The sequence below is a fragment of the Chrysochloris asiatica genome, unplaced genomic scaffold (assembly GCF_000296735.1).
Source record: "Chrysochloris asiatica unplaced genomic scaffold, ChrAsi1.0 scaffold00006, whole genome shotgun sequence".
Classification (NCBI taxonomy): Eukaryota; Metazoa; Chordata; class Mammalia; order Afrosoricida; family Chrysochloridae; genus Chrysochloris; species Chrysochloris asiatica.
In genome coordinates, this window is record NW_006408524.1 from 20693582 (window position 1) to 20712463 (window position 18882).

Consider the following 18882-nt stretch of genomic DNA (forward strand, 5'->3'; position numbering starts at 1 on the left):
CATGGACTGCCAAAAGAACCAAAAGATCCATTTTGGAAGAAGTGCAGCCAGAGTGCTCCTTGGAGGCCAAGATGGCCAAACTTCGTCTCTCGTACTTCAGACATATTGTCAGGAGGGAGCAGTCACTGGAGAATGATATCATGTTTGGTAAGGGGGAGGGTCAGAGAAAAAGAGGAAGACCCCCAAAGAGATGGATTGGCCAAGTGGCAGCATCAATGGGCTCAAGCATGGCAACAATGGTGAGGTTGGCCCAGGACTGGGCAGTGTTTCGTTCTGTTGTGCATAGGGTCATTATGAGTCGGTACTGACTCAATGACACCTAACAACAACAACAACAGTGTAATATCACTTACCCTACTTCCTCCCTGCATTTCTTGTGTTCCTTCCTCCTTTGTTACCAACTCTTCTGAATTTTGGCCTTAGGCAAATGCTGCCTTTTTTATCTCTATGGTGTGCATACCTCGCTAGTGGTATTGTTCCCCCATATACCTATCTATTGCTTGGCTGAAAATTGAGCCACGGGGTGGGGGTTGGGGGATGAGTTCAGTTCCATTGCTGAAGGGTGACCAATGGTTACAGTCTCAGGGTTCCACCAGTTTCTACCTCACCAGTAAGCCTGGTCTTTTATTTTTTTTATGATTTTTAAGTTTTGTTCCACATTTTCCAGAGACAGTTCTTGACAAAGGGAATGCCTGACTCTTGGTGGTTGGCTTCTTCTGTAGGAAATGCCTACCGAGAGTGCTTAGAGAATGGGACATGGGCTTCACGGATCAACTACTCACAGTGTGAGCCCATTTTGGATGACAAGGTAAGCGGCCCTTACCTGCCTGACCCTCTCTGGTCCTCGTATGGGCATTAGGAACTGAAGTTAAACATAGAGCATCCCGAAGGTGGCAGAAACAATCTTTGTGTCACCTGTCCTGCCCTGTGCTCAGTGACACTGTGGAGGGCAGACAATGGGGAAAGGGAGTCCCACCTCCAGGAGAGCTCAGGCTGGTGGGGGGAGCAACCAGGGTGACATGTGATACGACAACAGGGGTGACCATGTGACCAGGGCTCCCAAACATCTAGCCGGCTGTGTGGTACACACCTTCCTTCCTTTTTGGGGTCTTAGGGTCCTCATCCAGCTTTGTGATTCTGTGACTCCATGTGGAGACAAGGGCAGTCCCAGAAGGTCAGGCCCCAGGAGCTGGGCCCTGCTCCAGCCTCACCTGGGCTCTTGCTTGGGAACTGGGTTCTCTGCTGCCTGCAGGTACCAGTTTCCTCCCCATGGAAGTTGCACCGCATTCCTGGCCCAGAACCTTACTTCCCAACCTCATTCCCTTAACGAAGCCATCAGTTGAGCTGGGATTTTTCTCTAAATGACCCTCAGAGTCAGGGTTGTGCCGAGGAAGTGATTCCACAAAGTGAGTCCAAGAGGGGCCTGCAGTGAGGGGACAAGAGTGGCAGGTAGGGTGAGTCCTTTGGAGAGAAAGAGATTCCCTCTCTCCACCTATTCTTACTTCTTAATTTTTATAGCCCCCTGAGCTTGTAGAACCAAAGTGGGGGAGGAGTGGGAAGATGGTCAGCCCCAGCAGGAAGGAAGGTTTCATCAGTGACTGTTTAAAAAGTGTCGAGTCCTGGTGTGGACTCTAGGCTGAGCACTTTCAAACCCACCAGCCGCTCTCGGAGACTCCAGACAGGATTGCTATGAATTGGAACAGACTGGACGGCACACACAACAACAAAACTTACAAGTGTCGGCACACAGTGATAGTAAAAAGCAGACTGACTTATTCTGTTTCAGTATTGTTCTTTTTTGAGGGGAGTCCCTGGGTAGTGCAAATGGTTAACATGCTTAGTAACGAATCAAAATGTTGGAGGTTCAAGTCCATCCAGAGTTGCCTAACAATCTACTTACCAAAGATCAGTCATCAAAAGCGTAATGGAGTTGGTTTCATGACACCTGGTAGTAGTAATATCCACGCATGCACCCTACCTGCCCCCCTCCACTGCTGCACCCAGGACAGGCCTTCAGGAGGGCAGCCCGGGAAAATGGTTGTCCCCATTGTATTGATGTCAAAACTGAGGTTTCCTCATCCATCACTCGGGTCCCTGGGGTCTATGCTGAGACTAAACCTAAGCGTGACTCGCCCAGTCTAGAATTTAAAAGAAAGTCAAATCCACGCACGCTCCTGCCTGCTGGCATATCTCAGAGTAGGCTGGGTCTAAATGTGCCTCTCAGAGTGCATGTTGGGAGGCCTCCCAGGGCCAGCAGGAGTGGCCTTTGCCAGCCAGGCCATGACATGTCATGCCACTTCTGCCCCCAGGGTCAGGGCACAGTGGTGATCATCAGTTAGGATGCCCCATACCTCCATCAGCCTGAATGTCTGTCTGTCTGTCCAGCAGAGGAAGTATGACCTACAGTACCACATTGCCCTCTTTGTCAACTACCTGGGTCACTGCATTTCCCTGGCTGCTCTTGTGGCCGCCTTTCTGCTATTCCTGGCTCTGCGGTGAGTACATCCATCCCCTCTCGATTCCCCTGCCTAGTCCCACACACCCCCTTTACCTCTCCCGACATCCTTGCCTCCATGGTGGGGCCCTGGTGCCAGTGGATAAAGGGTTTGGGCTCAGATGCACTAAGAGATCCAAGCTGGCTGTGGGTGGGAATTTGGGTTCTGGTACAGCCCTGCCCACACCCCAGGCTAAGTCAATACCTTGACCTTGGGGGACACCCGGTCCCAGACGACCCCTGACCTGGCTGACCCCTGACCTGGGCCTCCCACAGGAGCATCCACTGTCTGCGGAATGTGATTCACTGGAACCTCATCACCACGTTTATCCTGCGAAATGTCATGTGGTTCCTGCTACAGCTCATTGACCATGAAGTGCATGAGAGCAACGAGGTCTCTGGACAGAGCTGGGGCCGGACCTGGGGGGCTCCGGGCTCGGGGCGGTGGGGCATCCACCTCTCTGCCCAGTCCTGAGGTCCTCTCTACTCTGCCCCAGGCCTATGTCTGCTAGGCTGCAGTGTCAGGATCAGCACAGATCTGACACCAGAGGTGGTTTATCTCTGTCCCACTCCTTGTTTGGTTAGTACCAATCCCTTCAAAGACCAAACCAGAGCCGGTGCCATCGAGCAGATTCTGACTCATAGCAGTCCTATTTAGGGTTTCCAAAACTGTACATCTTTACCAGCGCAGATACCCTCACCTTTCTCCCCTGGAGCAGGTGGTGATTTGAACTGCCAACCTTGCAGTTAGTATCCCAACAGCTAACCCACAGTGTAACGAGGGCTCCTTATTTTAGAATAAAGGACACGCTCCCAACAATAGACCCATTTTACAGACTTGGAAACTAAGGCAAGGATTAACCACATAATCTATACTGATACCTCTCTGTGGTAGCAGGATTTTGAGCACTCAGAATCAGTGTTAACGATAGCTGCTGTGTATCCAAGTCATTGTTCAGTTGCAGATAGACTGGAGCCAGGCTCAGAGGCCTTTGTCACACCTCCGGAGACTTCTCAGTACATGCACCTTGGATGACCAGTACCTCAGACCAAGCAGGCCCCCAATTCTCACTTATACTGGGCCCCATGCTGAGCCCGGCTCCAGTACCCAACCAAACCCCATCTGATTGTGGGTTTTCCGCAGCCCAGTATTTCCTGTATTCCTACCGCTTCACTTAACTTGAACAAAAAGCAAGGTTAGGATGAAGGGATCTTTGACTTTCCACCTCAGCAGGTGGTGGACAGCTGAGCTGGGACCCAAGGGAGACGTCCCAGAGGTAGCTACAGCTCAGCATGGGAGGACTGTCTGATGACCAAGGCTGGCAGAGAGGGGACCACAATCCACAGGCCCAGATAGCCCCATGACAGGGCTCCCTGAGCTGGCTCCACACCTCCATGTCCAGGACAGCTCAGCTCTGCAGGTGCTCTGGTTCAGTCCTGTAAGGAAGGTGATCAGGAGGGATCCATCGAGAAGAGCTCTAGCCTAGAAGCTCAACAGCTGGACTCTGACTCACTGTGTGACTCTGGGCTTCTCCGCCGCCACAACACAGGCTGTTTAATCCCACCCAGGGGGTCAGAGGCCGATTCTTCTCTGCTGGAGAGGCAAAGAATCACCACACCACAACACCAGCTTTTGTGCTTTGGTGCTTACCTTTGCCCTTCTTAAGCTCGCTTATTTGCCCTGTAAGGGGACATCACTGTTTCCCATGAGGCAGTGAGACTCACTGGGAGAGAATGTCTGTCTGGCTAGAGGCCCCAAGTGAATGCATCTCCACCAGAGCCAGCAGTAGCCCTACTACCTGTAGAATTGCCCATCCCAGAATCCTTAGGGGGCCACCACCATGCCTTCAGCCCCATCTTTACAAATATGGCACTACTGTTTCCTTAGCCACTTCCTTGTCATTAACTCACTTCTTTTTTTCCTAAATGCAACTTCACCTTCATCCCTAAGGGGAGAACAGAGTCACTTGCAGTGTTTGGGTGGCTACTCTCAAAAAGATTACAGTGAAAACTCAGCAATGTGATCCAATTCCAGCCTCTGCCAACAGAGCGCTCAGGGACAGAGACGTCCTGGCTCTTCATGAGAAGAGGGAATTCGAAAGCACTGAGGGAAGTTAAAGGCACACTGCGCTAGCGGAGACTGGCTGCTTTGCTCAGTCAGGAGAGCTGAAGGAGTTTGAGGAAGGATGATCCTTCTCAGGATGCTATCCGATGGATTTCAGGACAGGTCCATGGATGACTGAAGTGGCTGCCCTTCTGCCCCACACTTGGGAAGCCCTTGGCCTCACTCCCTGCCTGGTGGGAATGGCCCTGCCCTGATGCCATAGAACCTACTGACCACCCCTCTTGGTCACAGGTCTGGTGTCGCTGCATCACTACCATCTTCAACTACTTCGTAGTGACCAACTTCTTCTGGATGTTCGTTGAGGGCTGCTACCTGCACACAGCTGTTGTCATGACCTACTCCACAGAACACCTGCGCAAGTGGCTCTTCCTCTTCATCGGATGGTGTGAGGGTCCCCGGGGGACTAGCAAGGCCTGGCCTGGCTTGGCGGGGAGGGGAACTATGACCAGGTCATCTCCCTGCATCTTGGGTCTCAGGGCCAGACCACAGCCCTGCACACAACCCCCAGGACAGTTCCCAGGACTCAGCCACTTCCCTCTAACTAAGTGAGGAAAATACAAACCCAGTGCAACTACAGATAATCCCACCGAATGGATAGCCCACAAATTGCCCTTCTTCCCCTGCCCGGAAAAACTAATCCCAAGGCAGTGGTCTGTGACTTCAAAGCAGAGGCCAGTCAGCTCCCCTTCACAGCGCTGAGTTAACTGGAGGAGATGGCTTGGGGGTGGGGGGTGGGGGCAATAGCTTAGTGTACAGGCACCCCTGCGGTCATGAATGACCTTCATTTGAAAGATCTGAAACATGTCCCCACCCTGTGTTCCATGAGAAAGTCCTATGTCCATCTGTCTGTCCACTGCAGCCTACATCTGTCCTTCTTTCAGGCATTCCTTGCCCTATCATCATCGTTTGGGCCATTGGAAAACTCTACTATGAGAATGAACAGTAAGTAGGAGAGACCAGCCATGGGGAGGGTCACCCGTGGGCTCCAGCCAAGCCATGTAGTCAAGAACCCAGCACCCCCCCACACACACACACAAACACTGTGTTTCTGAAAGGCAGCACCTGACCACAGAGCAATGGGGTGAACTGAGGACCAAGGACAAGGAACACATTGGCTTTCTTACTGTCTTTAAATTGAAAAAAAAAATCCCCAGTGCCCACTAGTGCCCACGTGGTAGGTCTCTATTCAACTGTTTGTTGAATTAGTAATCACGGCTCCTTCAGAACCCAAGTGCATGACCCTTGGCCTTGGATAAAGCCTTTTCAGAGTTGGATGTATGTGGTAGGTCTGGGCCAGGGCATATGGAGCTTAGGGACTCTTGGCTTTCAGGTCAGGCTAGGTCCAACACTGTATCCATGAGTCTTGATCAGAGTCTCGAGGCAGGACAAAGTGCTTTTCCTGACTTCCCTGTCTCTGGGGTGTAGTATCCTCCCCTGGGACTCTCCCTTGACCATGGACACTGATACATAAAGCCATGGCCCAGGTGTTGACAACTCAAGCCATAGGTCATCCAAAAAAGGCTGGTGCCTCTAACAGGAGAAGAAGGGACTGGGAGACTCAGTTGTGTCTGTGTGCAAATCTCCAGGGGATCTCAGAGCTGGAGAAAGCTCTGAGATGGGGAACAGAAACCATGAAAATGGGGTCCCAAGTACCCCTCAATATTAGGAAGAACTCAGGAAGCTCAAAGTTGCCCAAGAATAAGAGGACTGCCTTAGGAGGCAGTTAGCTTCCTGTCAGAGGCAGCATTCAAGCACACAGCCGAAACGTGGGAGACAGCAGCGGAGAGCCTGTCTAAGGCTGTATGCACCGGATAACCTCTCAGGTAGTTGAAGACAGTTTCTAGAAGTTGATGGGACTTCCCCTGAGGTCCAGTAGAGTTGTTAGCAGAGCTAGCCTGGCTCCTGGCCCACCAGGACTTGAAGCTCCCCTGCCCACCAGCAGCCCTGGAGAATAAAGCAAGCCTTTGATAACCAGGCAGTGGGCTCCCTTTGTTGGGTGAAAGAGGTTCAGTTTGGAGAAAGGCTTGGTTCTGGGCGGGAAGGTTCCCGCCTCCACACCTGCTGGCTGGCTTTGTACTATGTGAGCTCCTGACACATGGAGAGGCACATTGCAGCAACATTGGGGCAGGCATTCCAGGGCAGTGAGGGAAGTGGGCAGCCATCTCTCCCCTCATTACCATGACTTCATGCCCAGCCCTGTGCCAAACATCCAGGAAGAGGGAGCCTGCCCTCAGGGAGCCCTAGGCTGGCGGGGAGACCAGACCAATCATGTAGGGTACATGGCAGCTGGTGGGAACTAGGGTGGTCCCTGGGGTTGAGGCTGTCCATGAAGGTGGTTTAGAAAGGGACAGACCTGGAGATTGGCTGTCAGAAAGGATCTGGGCCCAGGACAGGGATGGAACCCGGGCTTTGCCCAGCAGGGCCACCCACAGCCACTCTGTCTTTGCAGATGTTGGTTTGGCAAAGAGCCTGGCGACCTGGTGGACTATATCTACCAAGGCCCCATCATCCTTGTGCTCTTGGTAGGTCCACCGAGGGAAACTGGGGCTGTGGGGGTGGGGAGGCAAAGACCCACCCAAGCAGAGATTTTGGGGTAGTTTCAATACACACTCAGATACATTGTCTGTGCCTTTGGCAGCGCCCTCAACACACATTCAGGTACTCTGCTCGCGCCTCCCACACACATACAACACACCACCCTGCTTCCTCGTTTGCTTCCAACACACCCTTCCCCCACTCTGTACTCAGGTGCAGCTCCTTCCTCTCTGTGGGTCTCAGGCCCTTCCTTTGACCCTTGTTGATAAGTGTCGTCAGGTCGGTTCTGACCCATAGCTATCCTGTATAAGGTTTCCGAGGAGCGGCTGGTGAGTTTGAACCACCGATCTTGCAGTCCAGCACATTATGCCACAGTGCCACACCAGGATACTTCCTCTGGCCCTAGAGAGGGTCTCACTGGTAGATTTTTAGTGCCCTCTCAGATCAAACATCCCCTTGTTAGGAACAATGCTAACAGTGCCAGGCAAGGTGACATAAGAAAGATGTGCAGGCTTCTCTTCAGCCTGGTCCAACATCCCCCGTCCCTCATAACCCTTTGCCATCCTTCTCTGACCTTTCTTGGGGGTCCAGCCCACTGCCCCCAGCCTGGAACAGCAGATACCAGAATGAAGCAGTAATGAGGCAATTGTTCCCTGTCCAACTCCCCGCCCTTTGCCAAATGTATTCGCAGCCAAGATATAATTGCTACCACGTCTTTAATCTACAACAGAGCTTTAATTAAGGTAGAGTTTAAGTAGAGGCTGCATTCTGCAAAAATGAACCCATTATATATCATACACTTAAAAAAAAAAAGACATACAAAAAAGGCTGTAAGAAATTGGCATTTGCGTAAGACTTATTTCAGGCTCCTGTATATACCCGCTTCCTTAAAGGACCACTGTCTCCTTGTGGGAGAGTCAAGAGGGAACTGTCCTCCTCCTGGAAACAGCAGGTGCTCTAGTAGGGAGTTCTTTGTCTACTTTGGAGACAGTGACAGTTTAGCTTTTTTGTTTCCTTGCTCTCTTCCTTTTTAATGATTTCTTCTGGGATTCATCTTTGAGGTGTTTTTGATGCATGTGAACTACAGAGAACCAGGAAGGTATTTGGGGTAGATGTTCCATAATCAGGACTTTGTTCATTTAGAGACAGAACCCGAGCCTTGTCAGCAATCAGTAGGCTCCCAGCTGCAGTGAGTCACTCACCCTCCATGTGAATGGAAATTCCTTAAAATAGTTTCCTTTCCAGCCAGCTGTGAGAACCCATCCTGGAGGGCCAGGGCTTGATGTGCCTGGGATGCAGCCCAAGAAGGCTGACCTGGATGGGGGATCAGTGGAGGAGGGGAGGGAGCCCTAGCTGTATGGATGTTGGACAGGTGATGAGGAAAAGGAACAAGAAAGGGGAAAGAGGTGTAGAATGACTTGGTTTCAAAACCCAGCTCCCTGGCCTCCTCTTCCCATGCCCTCTCCTCTGGTCCACTCCCTCCTCTCACTCAGAACTCTTTGCTGGTCATTCCCTTCTGACTCCACCCATACTCAGTTATTTGCACCAGTGGTGCCTTCCAAGTCCCAAGTTGAGCTCTTCAGGAAGCTCAGTCTACAATGCTTCCAGTCCTCAAATCCTCAGTGCCCCAGAGAAGTTGGGATCAGGCTTCCCATTTTACAGATGAAGAAACTGTGGTATGAACTGGCTTGTGCAATGTAACCAACTAAGAGCAGCCTGAAGTGAGACTCAGGAACAGGTCTGCCTGGTCACCTGCCACCTGCCTGCTGTCCTTTCAGTTGGATATGTGTTCGGGGTCCTACTGCCTCTGTCTTTCTCAGAGATTCATAGCTACATTTTTGCTGTTGCGAGACACACTTGGTTCTGGGTTGTGGGCGGTGAGCCTGGTGATTGAGTGTGTTCTCATGATGCAAATAGTTTTCATGGGTGGGGCCAGAAGGGAAGGACAAGTGAAGGGCTTGCTGACACCCAGAACAGAAGGAGAACAAAGAACCATCCCAAGGGTGGGGTCCTCCACTGTCAACCTGGGTTTAAAGGGAAAAGAGCTATACCCAAAGCCAAGTAGGGAGACATGAGTCAAGACACCTGGTTCTCCCCCAATCCTTCCCTGCTTCTGCATATGTATAGACAGTGAAGGCTTGGGTGCATGGGGGGGGACCCTGTGAGCACTGGAAGTTAGCAAACACCTCAGCAAGGGTCGAGGGTGGTCTGGGGTGGCAGATGCACTGCGGTTAACCAGTGAGCAGGGGCCTGCTGATGTCCCGTGGAGGGACCACATCAGTCCAGGGCCATGGACAGAACAATGCCTGGAGCTACCTGGGCTTGGTGGTGTGACCCTGAGTGAGGTGTTTGCCTTCTTGAAACCTCGTCGCTTCTTGAAACCAGTTCCTCGCTGTACCATGGGACGGCTGGTCCCTGCCTCACAGGGCTACAGTGAGGACTAGGAGTGGCATAGACAGTAAGTGCACTTGGTTATTAACCAAAAGGTTGGAGGTTTGACTCTATCTAGGGGCACTTAGGTAGAAAGACTTGGTGATACAATTCCAAGACATCAGCCACCAAAAACCCTGTGGAGCACAGTTCTACTCTGCCACACAGATTCCCCCACCAGCAATTGAGGGTGGACTGTGGTCACTGTGGTGGGTGCCCCCGGGTGTCAGACTCTAGCAGTTCCCACCAGTTGTAGAGCCACAGGCTCAGGGTCCCATCTGATCACCCTCCCAGAGCTTTCCTTCTGAGCTCAGATCCCTGGTATAAAGTCAGATTGAAGATCACCCATCCCAGAGCCTGGAGTTGTGATGTAGAGTTAGGAGAATGGATACTGAAGCCAGCTGTTGAGGTTTAAATCCTGACACCAGCCCTCTACTAACTGTGGTTATGGACAGTTTAGCTAGCCTGTTGGAACTTCAGTTTGTGGATCTATAAAATGGGATAGTAGTCATACCTGCTTCATAAGAGTGTCATGTGAGCAAGAGCTGTAAATGCTTGAAACACGACTTGGCTTGGCACCTGTACCCAATCCATGATAGCTAGCATTGTGTCTACCTGGTTCGGGTGGAAGGGATTGTAATGCCCGAGACCCCCGGGCAGAAGATGGCATCTCTAGGCTCTGACCAGGCATTAGCTCCCACCCCTGCAGGAGAGCCTCAGAAGGGGTGAAGGTGGTTCACCTGAGGAAGTACAAGGTCAGTGGGTGACCACCGCCAGCATCAGCATCATGAGAGATTGGCCCAGACCCTGTACACCTCCACACCCACTCCCCTGCAGAGTTCCCACAGCCTACCTGTGGGCTAGAAGGACCCTGCAGGCAGCTTGTTCTAGAAGGTGATTTTACTGTCCTCACTCCTAGTCTGTCCCCTTCCCCTACCTGTCTCTTGACTCCTCCTCCCTCCTCAGGATTTCCTTCCTTGACCTTTTCTTTGCTTGACCTATTCTCCTCACACTCTTCACCAGCTGACTTCCCGTGGCCTTCAGGTCCCAGCTCATATCTCATGCCTTTCAGACCCCTTAGGGAAGTGAAGTGCTCCCCAGCCTACCCCAGACCATAAGCCCTCTGAGAGCAGGAACGATCTTACTCGCTTCTCTATCTCTTGTCCAGTTCTGAGCCTGGTGCATGGTAAATAGATTCACTCAGTCATGGATGAATGAATACAACCAGAAACTAGGCTGGACAAGATTAGGTGGAATAGCCAAAGCTCGTGTGGCACTGTAGGGTAAGCAATGGACTGCTAATTGCAAGGTGGGCAGTTCAAATCCACCACCGTCACTCCTTGAAACTCTATAGGGTTGCTATGCATTGGAACTGACTTGATGGCACTTAACAACAGCAAGGAAGGATAGAATCCAGGAAGGGTTGGAGAGCTCAGGCTGGTCATGGCGGTCATGAGCCTCTTAGAGGAGAGAGGTAGGAATGGTGCAGATGTTTAAAAAGGGAGTTGGGGACTAAAAGGAATGCATGGTTTGGCCTGGTCCAGCTGTGCAGACCCAGCTGACAAGGGAGGGGCGGCATCATTGAATGTAAAGTGGACAGGGAGAAGGGCTTCCCCTTCAGACTCCACTCTGGACCCTATCTCAGTTGTCTGTATGGCTGTCCCTCCCCTACTTGGGCACACAGAACAGGACCCTGTATGTGGGAGGTGTTCAGTGACTGCTAGTTACCTGGGTGAACGGATGGACGTTAAATCTATGAATGGTTGAATGGATGTTTGGGTGGAGAGATGGATGGATGGGTGGATCAAAGTGGTAGATAATTTGAACAAATTGGTTGCTAGAGTGATGGATGATGGGAAAATAAGATTTAATGAAGGGGAATATAGCAGAAATGAGAATCTATTTAGATCCCAACAGTCTGCTCCCAAAAAAGTCAGAAAGAATCACAAAAGGTTAAGCACTTTGTATCACTTATGTGAGAAAATTAGGATTGACCTATGTGTTAAGGGGACCCTGTGCTCCAAGGAAATAGACAAGAAACCTAGGAGTGAGGAGTTCGTGTGCCTTAAGTGAAAGCAGGGGCAACAACCAGTGAGTGGCCCTCTCTGAAAGCTTCCCCACCCCCACAGACATACACTGTGTGTCGTAAGTGTGGGGTTGGCAGGTTGGGGCTGAGGAGGTCGGGCCAAAACACTCTCAAGTCAGGGGTCAGCCAGAGCCCAAAGGGATGCCAGTCCCACAAAGCCTGCCTTTGTACCCTGGAGCCTAGGACTTAAGAAGGCCCAAGCCAGGCTTACAAAGTGGTGGATTCTCTAGACCAGGGATGAAGAACATTTTTTTCTACCAAAATTTATAACATCATATACAAAATTACCAACTTAAAATTTAGCCTGCTAAACCCTACCAGGGCTAGAAAGTGTGGGAAAACCTTCAGTGTACACGCCAACCTGATCAGACATCAGGTCAACCACAGTAGAAAGACGTCTTATGTGTGTAATGAATGTGGGAAAGCCTTTAGCCAGAACTCAAGCCTCAAAAAACATCGAAAGTCTCACCTGAGTGAGAAAGCTTATGAGTGCAGTGAATGAGGTAAGACTTTCAGGCGGAGCTCAAACCTCATCCAACATCAAAGGATTCATTCTGGAGAGAAACCTTATGTGTGCAGTGAATGTGGGAAGGCCTTCAAATGGAGCTCAAACCTCATGAAACGCCACAGGATTCACACAGGTGAGAAGCCCTTTGAGTATAACGAGTGTGGGAAAGCATTTAGCCAGAGCGCCCATCTGAGGAAACAGAGAGTTCACACTGGAAAGAAACCATATGAGTGTAAACTGTGGCAAACCATTCAGTCGGGTGTCAAACCTCACAGTTAAGCATCACAGGGTTCACACTGGAGAGAAACCTTATAAATGCAGTGACTGTGGGAAACCATTTAGTCAGAGTTCAAGCCTCATTCAGCGTCGGAGAATTCACACTGGAGAAAAGCCTCATGTGTGTACTGTGTGTGGAAAAGCCTTTAGTTACAGCTCAGTCCTCAGAAAGCACCAGATCATCCACACAGGAGAGAAGCCATATGAATGTGGCGTCTGTGGAAAAGCCTTCAACCACAACTCAACCCTCATTCAGCATCAGGGTGTGCACACAGGTGACAAACACTGAGTGCCACGAATGTGGGAAGACCTTCGGCCGCAGCTCAAACCTTATTCTTCACCAACGAGTTGACACTCGAGAGAAACCCTACAAATGTACTCAGTGTGGAAAAACCATCAGCCAGAGCTCAACCCTTATTCAGCATCTGAGAATTCATAATGGATTAAAGCCCCATGAATGTAATCAATATGGTAAAGCCTTCAACCGAAGCTCAAATCTCATTCACCACCAAAAAGTTCACACTGGAGAGAAACCCTACACATATGTGGAATGTGGTAAGGGCCATCAGCCATCAGCCAGAGCTCACACCTTATCCAGCATCAGATTATCCACACTGGTGAGAGAGCCTATAAATGCAGCGAGTGTGGGAAATCCTTCAGTCAGCGCTCAGTCCTCATCCAGTACCTGCGAATTCACACTGGAGTGAAGCCCTACAGCTGCACCACCTGTGGGAAAGTCTTCAGCCAGTGGTCAAAACTGATCCAGCACCAGCTGATTCACACAAGGGAGTGAAGTTGCAGTGTGGTTTCATCTGCAGCTCCTCTGGCCACTATCTTGGCCTCTCACTTTCCAAACTTGAAGCCCAGAGTCCCTCCTCACCATCCCACCACCCCAATGTCCAGATGTCTGCCAAGCCCTGGACCCTCCTTTGAACTGTCCTTTTTCAGTCCCACTTTTCCACTACTCTGCACCTTGCGTACGACCTCTGCTTTTTTTCTCTCCCTAAACAATTTGTGAGCAGCTTGCTGCCATTTCTTGGGTTCAGAGGAGATTGTGAAAGTTGAGTATTCATAAATACAGTTTACTACTGTAATCAAACCTTACCAAAAATTTAAATGACATTTGATTAGAGAAAAAAAATTAGTCTGCTATATGTGGTGAAACATTTAATGAACTCCTAATGTGATGACTAGAGTCTTGCTGTGGCGCTGTGGGTTAATGCGGCAGACTGTAAAACCATTTGAACTGCAAGGTCGGCAGTTCAAGCTCACCAGTTGCTCCTTGGAAACCCTATACATGGTTGCTATGGGCGACACTTAACAACAACAATGTAATGGCTTGACCAGCGGTTGCCTTGGCAGGGCTGTTGTTGTTAAGTGCCGTCGAGTCGGTTCCGACCCATAGCGACCCTGTACAGGGTTTCTGGCTAGACCCTATGATTTTGTGGGCCTTAGAAGTTCCCTACCTCCGCTCTAGACACTCAGAAGGTGTGAGGCGGGGGGCATCCCCAGGCTAAAGTGTGTTCCCCGTTGACCCATGGGCACTTACTTAGTGTGGGAGATCCACACACCCTCCATTCCTGTCTGCTCACACTGTTGGAGGAGAGAGAGACAGGCCAGCAGGCACACATCCGCTGATGCATGCGCACTCAGAAGCACTTTCTCAGGGGGCGAGCACACTCACAACAGAACACCCAGGACAGTCCCACAGACCCACTCGGGTTCTCACAGAATCACAGCACATGGGCCCACACCCTCGAACGCTGGTTTGGGCACTCAGATTCTGGGGAGAAGACTGTGTGGGGTACACGCTGATGCTGAGGGTGGCTCAGAATGAAGATAAATGAGGCCCGGCCCGGAGTCTCAGAGTCAATGTAGCAGTCCATTTGTCATCATTGCCTCTGGGGTGTCTCCAAAGCTCTGGAGTTTTCCTGGGCACAGGGAGAGGGATGCTAAGAGATTAATCACTTGCTCGGTAACTGAGTTATTAATCACCCCCTGTGGCCTAGTCTGCCCCTCAGAGCCAGCAGCCTCAGAAAGACTCAACCAACAGATGGGGACCCTGAGGCAGAGGGGGGCGACCCCAGCAGAGCTTGGACCAGCACCTGTGCATTCCCTGAGCGGGGTAGGGGCTTGAGGATTTTCTGAGAAAGACAGTTACTGCTCACAGTCTTTAGAGGCTGCTGCCTCCCTCGAGTCTGGAGCCTTCAAGTGACAGGGAACTGAAAAATGGGTGTCTTACCTGTCCTGGTGAGGGAGGAGCTCTGGTCCCCTAGGTTGTTGCTGGGTGACAGGTGGGAAGGCTTTATGTGGGGTGTTGAGTTTTCAGTGGCTCCCAGAGGGAGGGGACTGCCTCTCAGCTTGGCCCTAACTCATGGTTCCTTTCTCCTGCCTCCCTATCCCCAGATCAATTTTGTATTTCTGTTCAACATCGTCAGGATCTTAATGACAAAATTACGAGCATCCACCACATCTGAGACAATCCAGTACAGGTGTGTGAATGGGTGCTTTGATCCCAGGCAGGGAGGAAATAAGGCTACCTGGGGTCAGGGAGAAGAAGCTCTAGGTGGGAGCTCATTCAAGCTCCCAGAATGCCTTGCTAAAATGTCCCCCATCTTTCCCACATGAATGAGGCTCATCGATGTCACAGGCTCAGACCTGAACCCTCACCTGTCACCCCCAGGAAGGCGGTGAAGGCCACTCTGGTTCTCCTGCCTCTTCTGGGCATCACCTACATGCTCTTCTTCGTCAATCCTGGGGAGGACGACCTGTCGCAGATTGTGTTCGTCTATTTCAACTCCTTCCTACAGTCTTTCCAGGTTGGTGCCCGGTTACTTTCCAGGGGCATGGGGCGGGGCTACAATAAACACGCCCATCCTTAGAAATGGTCCCACAGGATTGGTGCACACGGGGCTCATTTACGTATACACTTCAATCTGAGCACAGGCACCCACACAGCCTGACCATCCGGAACTGAGTCCTCACCCCTGCCACCCCTACCCCAGGGTCCAGGTTGTGGATAGTCCAGGTGAGCTCTGCGTCTACTGGCTGCCCTGACGCCTGTTCAGAGGACTCTTAGCAGCCTTGGCCAAGTGCCCTGGGAGAGACCACACAATATTGAGGAGTGAGAGGCTACAGGCCTGAGACCATCCCTCACTGTAGTGTACCATGGGGGTAAAGGGGGTGCATGAGTGCTGACCCTCTGGTGTCTTGGTCACTGAGTGTTTCCCCAGGCCATCCTGTTTCCCACTTCACCCCATGAGCACCATGAGCTGGTCACCGACAGTCCCTCTTCCTTTCCAGGGTTTCTTTGTGTCTGTCTTCTATTGCTTCTTCAATGGAGAGGTATGATTCCAGGGCCCTGGGGAGGCTGGGCTCAGATCCCTCTCCAGGGCAGCTCCAATACCCATCCTGCTTTTCAGGGTTGCTGGGTCCCCTGGTTATGCCCTGCATTGCCCTGCAGGAGGGAGGGGAAGGCCAGAGACACCACCCTAGCCTTGGGGAAACAGCCAGTGTAGGTGAACTTTGCAAACTGGAAATACTGATAGCATTCCCCACTGCCCCAGAGAGCTGGGGAGAGGGAGGGGAAAGCTTCTGGAGAAGGTGACATGGGAGCCTATATGGGCTCAGGGAGCAGAAGAGGCATCCACACATTCCTTTCCCCTCAGAAAAGGCCACAACTAACAAGACCCAGAATTCCAAGAGGCCGAAAGAACCACACTCACACCAGTGGTGAGTGAGGATACATCCTGAGACAAAGAGCCCCACCAACCTACTGCCACAGAGTCTACTCTGACTCTTAGTGACCCTATCAGACAGAATAGAAGTTCTCCTTAGGATTTCCAAGACTGTAGCCTGTGAGGAAAAGCACTGGACTCCAAGGTCAGTGGTTCAAACTCACCAGCAGCTCCTTGGAAACCCTATACAGAGTCACTCTGAGTTGGAGCAGCTGACATGTTTGAACCTCTGATCTTTCATGGAGTTAGCAGTCCAACACTGCCTGGAACAAAGAGCAGAGCCCCTCACCCTCCCCCCCCCCCAATTGTCACACAGTCTCCAGGGCTAGGAGACAGGCCATGGGCACAGGGTAGCAGTGAAGGAGTCGTTAAAGCAGATTGAAAATGAAAGTTTATGGAGCGTGAGTACTTTCTTCATCCCATGTGCCAGGAGGACAGGGTAGGGTGACACAGCCCATTTTAGAGGAACATTCTTCAGTTACAATGCAGATGAGAACAAACGGGTACCACATATGGCTAGGCTTTGAAATGAATGTTAACTTTCAGTTTCAGGCAGTAAATGCTATGGACATTTCAAAGGAGTCTATCAGGGAAGGCTTCCTGGAGGAGATGAGGTTGCAGCGGTAGTTAAGTGCCATCGAGCCAGTTCTGACTATAGTGATCATTATAGAGTTTCCAAGAGGCAGCTGGTGGGTTTGAACCACCAATTTTTTTTTTTAATTAAATAAATGTTTTATTGTGAATTGTGTGATAGTCTACATGGGAGAACATTGGTTTTACATTCATTCTATCATCTATCGTTTCATTGGCATATTTACCATCCCGTCCATGCATCCTCACCCAACCAAAGGATGTACCCTGTAAGTCTGCACCCCGCCACACCGCCCCCCACAGTCCTCAGCCCCTTTTTCTCTCCTGATCCTGAGTCCCCAGTCACACCATCTCTTAACATCATCTTCTCTGCCTCCATCTCAGGCCTCACTGCCTCTCTCGGTAGGATCCTGCTCTCCGCTTTTCTCCATTGATGATCCTAAGGTCCTCTGCTCCTAGACTGAAAAGTTAATCACTCCCCTCCTTGCTACAAAATGTCCACCTTTAGATTTCCAACCCTCACAATCAGTCCTGATAACAATTATTCACTATTGTATCACAAGAGACCCGTCTGTATTTCGTTTCATGAGTCCTTCCTGGACAGGCTGGATACTATTCACTGGAGACTCTAACTTCCTCCACACCCTTTGGATCTAGGTTCCCTCTTGAAAGCTTGTAAGCCAGTCACTTCTTACCTTTGTATCCCTACCCCCATTTTAGGTAGCCAATGTCCAAGTTGCCCATCCCTGTCTACCCTTTGTGTGGAGGGGGGAACCACCAATTTTGTGATTAGCAGTCCAGTGCTTATCTGACAGCACCACAGTAGAGGAAGGTATTTCAGGAAAGGAGCTGGAACATATGAGGAAAAATTCCATTTGCTTTTCATTTGTCCAAGAAGTTGTAGAAGCTCTGGGTACATTTCCGGAATCTGTGGGAGGAGCAGGAGCCCTGGGTATGGAGGGGTCTGAGTCACTAAACTGGATACTCAAGTCCCCCTGTGGTAGCTTCATGGTGACAGAGCAAGCTGGGGAGCGAAGGCAATGTGTCCAAAGGAGTCTGGGTAATTGGACAGTGAAGCATAAAGGAAGCATGCCGGTCAAGGGCCTATGTGGGTCAGGGGGAAGACCTCGGATTTGGAGCCAACCAGTCCACTGGTGTGTGGGTACTGTGTGTGGGGTGCAGGGGGAGCGACCTGAGTGCACAGCTGAGCCTCTGCTTTCCCCCTAGGTGCGCTCAGCACTGAGGAAGAAGTGGCACCGCTGGCAGGACCACTACTCGCTGCGAGTGCCCGTGGCCAGGGCCATGTCCATCCCCACGTCGCCCACACGCATCAGCTTCCACAGCGTCAAGCAGACAGCCGCGATGTGACCCCCTGTGCGCCCACCACCGTGTCACTCATCCACCGTCCCCACCTGTCTCTGGGTTCTCCTTGCTGCTTGGGCCCTGCTGAGGCCAGGAGAAAGGAGGAGGAGACCATGCTCAGCCTGTCAGGAGAGGAGGTGCAGCTGCAGAAAGGGGCTGGGGGGCGGGGACGGCCCGGAAGTTTCTGTACGGGATGGAGCAGAGGGGAAGTCACAGGAAGTCAGAGGAGCAGGTCAAGGGTCTGCAAGAATCCCGCTGGAGCCTCATTCACAGACAGGGGTACAGGCAGCAAGTTAGTGTCAGCACTGGGCTCTCTGCCTGCTCGTGCCACTCGGCGAGGGTGTGGCCCCGCTCCTGGGCCCCTGAGTCAGAACGCCCTCTGCAGCTCAGGAGGCACACCAGCCTGAGTAAAACGTTTAAGCCACTGGCTTCAATACTCAGAGGTGCAATTGTCCCCCAAGCCTGATGGAGCCGTCTCGCTGGCCCCTGTGCCCCCACCACCACCACCACCAAACTGAGGCCTCCGGGAAGGATGCTGCCTTGGGAGACCTCCTTGTAGCCCAGTCTACATACTGAGGGTGGGGAGGAGCAAGACATGGCCAAGGTACCCAGAACTCTTAGGGCAATCCGAGGCACAGTGCAGGACACAGCATGGTGGAACTGGCATCGCAGAAACCAAAGTACATTTTGGTGACTGAAACCAACACCCCACCTCAGACAGGACTTCCGCCCACTCAG

At 51.5% G+C, this 18882-nt stretch overlaps 1 protein-coding gene and 1 pseudogene across 2 annotated transcripts in view; both read left to right on the plus strand.

The window, feature by feature from the left end:
- Positions 1–18167, plus strand: part of CRHR2 (corticotropin releasing hormone receptor 2) — a 37888-nt gene extending 19721 nt beyond the window's left edge. The window contains exons 3-12 of one of the 2 annotated variants that reach the window (XM_006832164.1): positions 723–808; positions 2386–2495; positions 2771–2888; positions 4851–5004; positions 5501–5561; positions 7069–7141; positions 14861–14946; positions 15138–15273; positions 15758–15799; positions 18010–18167. In XM_006832164.1, the coding sequence (XP_006832227.1) occupies positions 723–808; positions 2386–2495; positions 2771–2888; positions 4851–5004; positions 5501–5561; positions 7069–7141; positions 14861–14946; positions 15138–15273; positions 15758–15799; positions 18010–18150 (1007 nt within the window). In that variant the 3' untranslated portion in view covers positions 18151–18167. The remainder of the gene's footprint in view (positions 1–722; positions 809–2385; positions 2496–2770; positions 2889–4850; positions 5005–5500; positions 5562–7068; positions 7142–14860; positions 14947–15137; positions 15274–15757; positions 15800–18009) is intronic. The other variant, XM_006832165.1, reaches the window with a different exon arrangement.
- Positions 11028–13247, plus strand: LOC102837250 (annotated as a pseudogene).
- Positions 18168–18882: the final 715 nt, after the last annotated feature.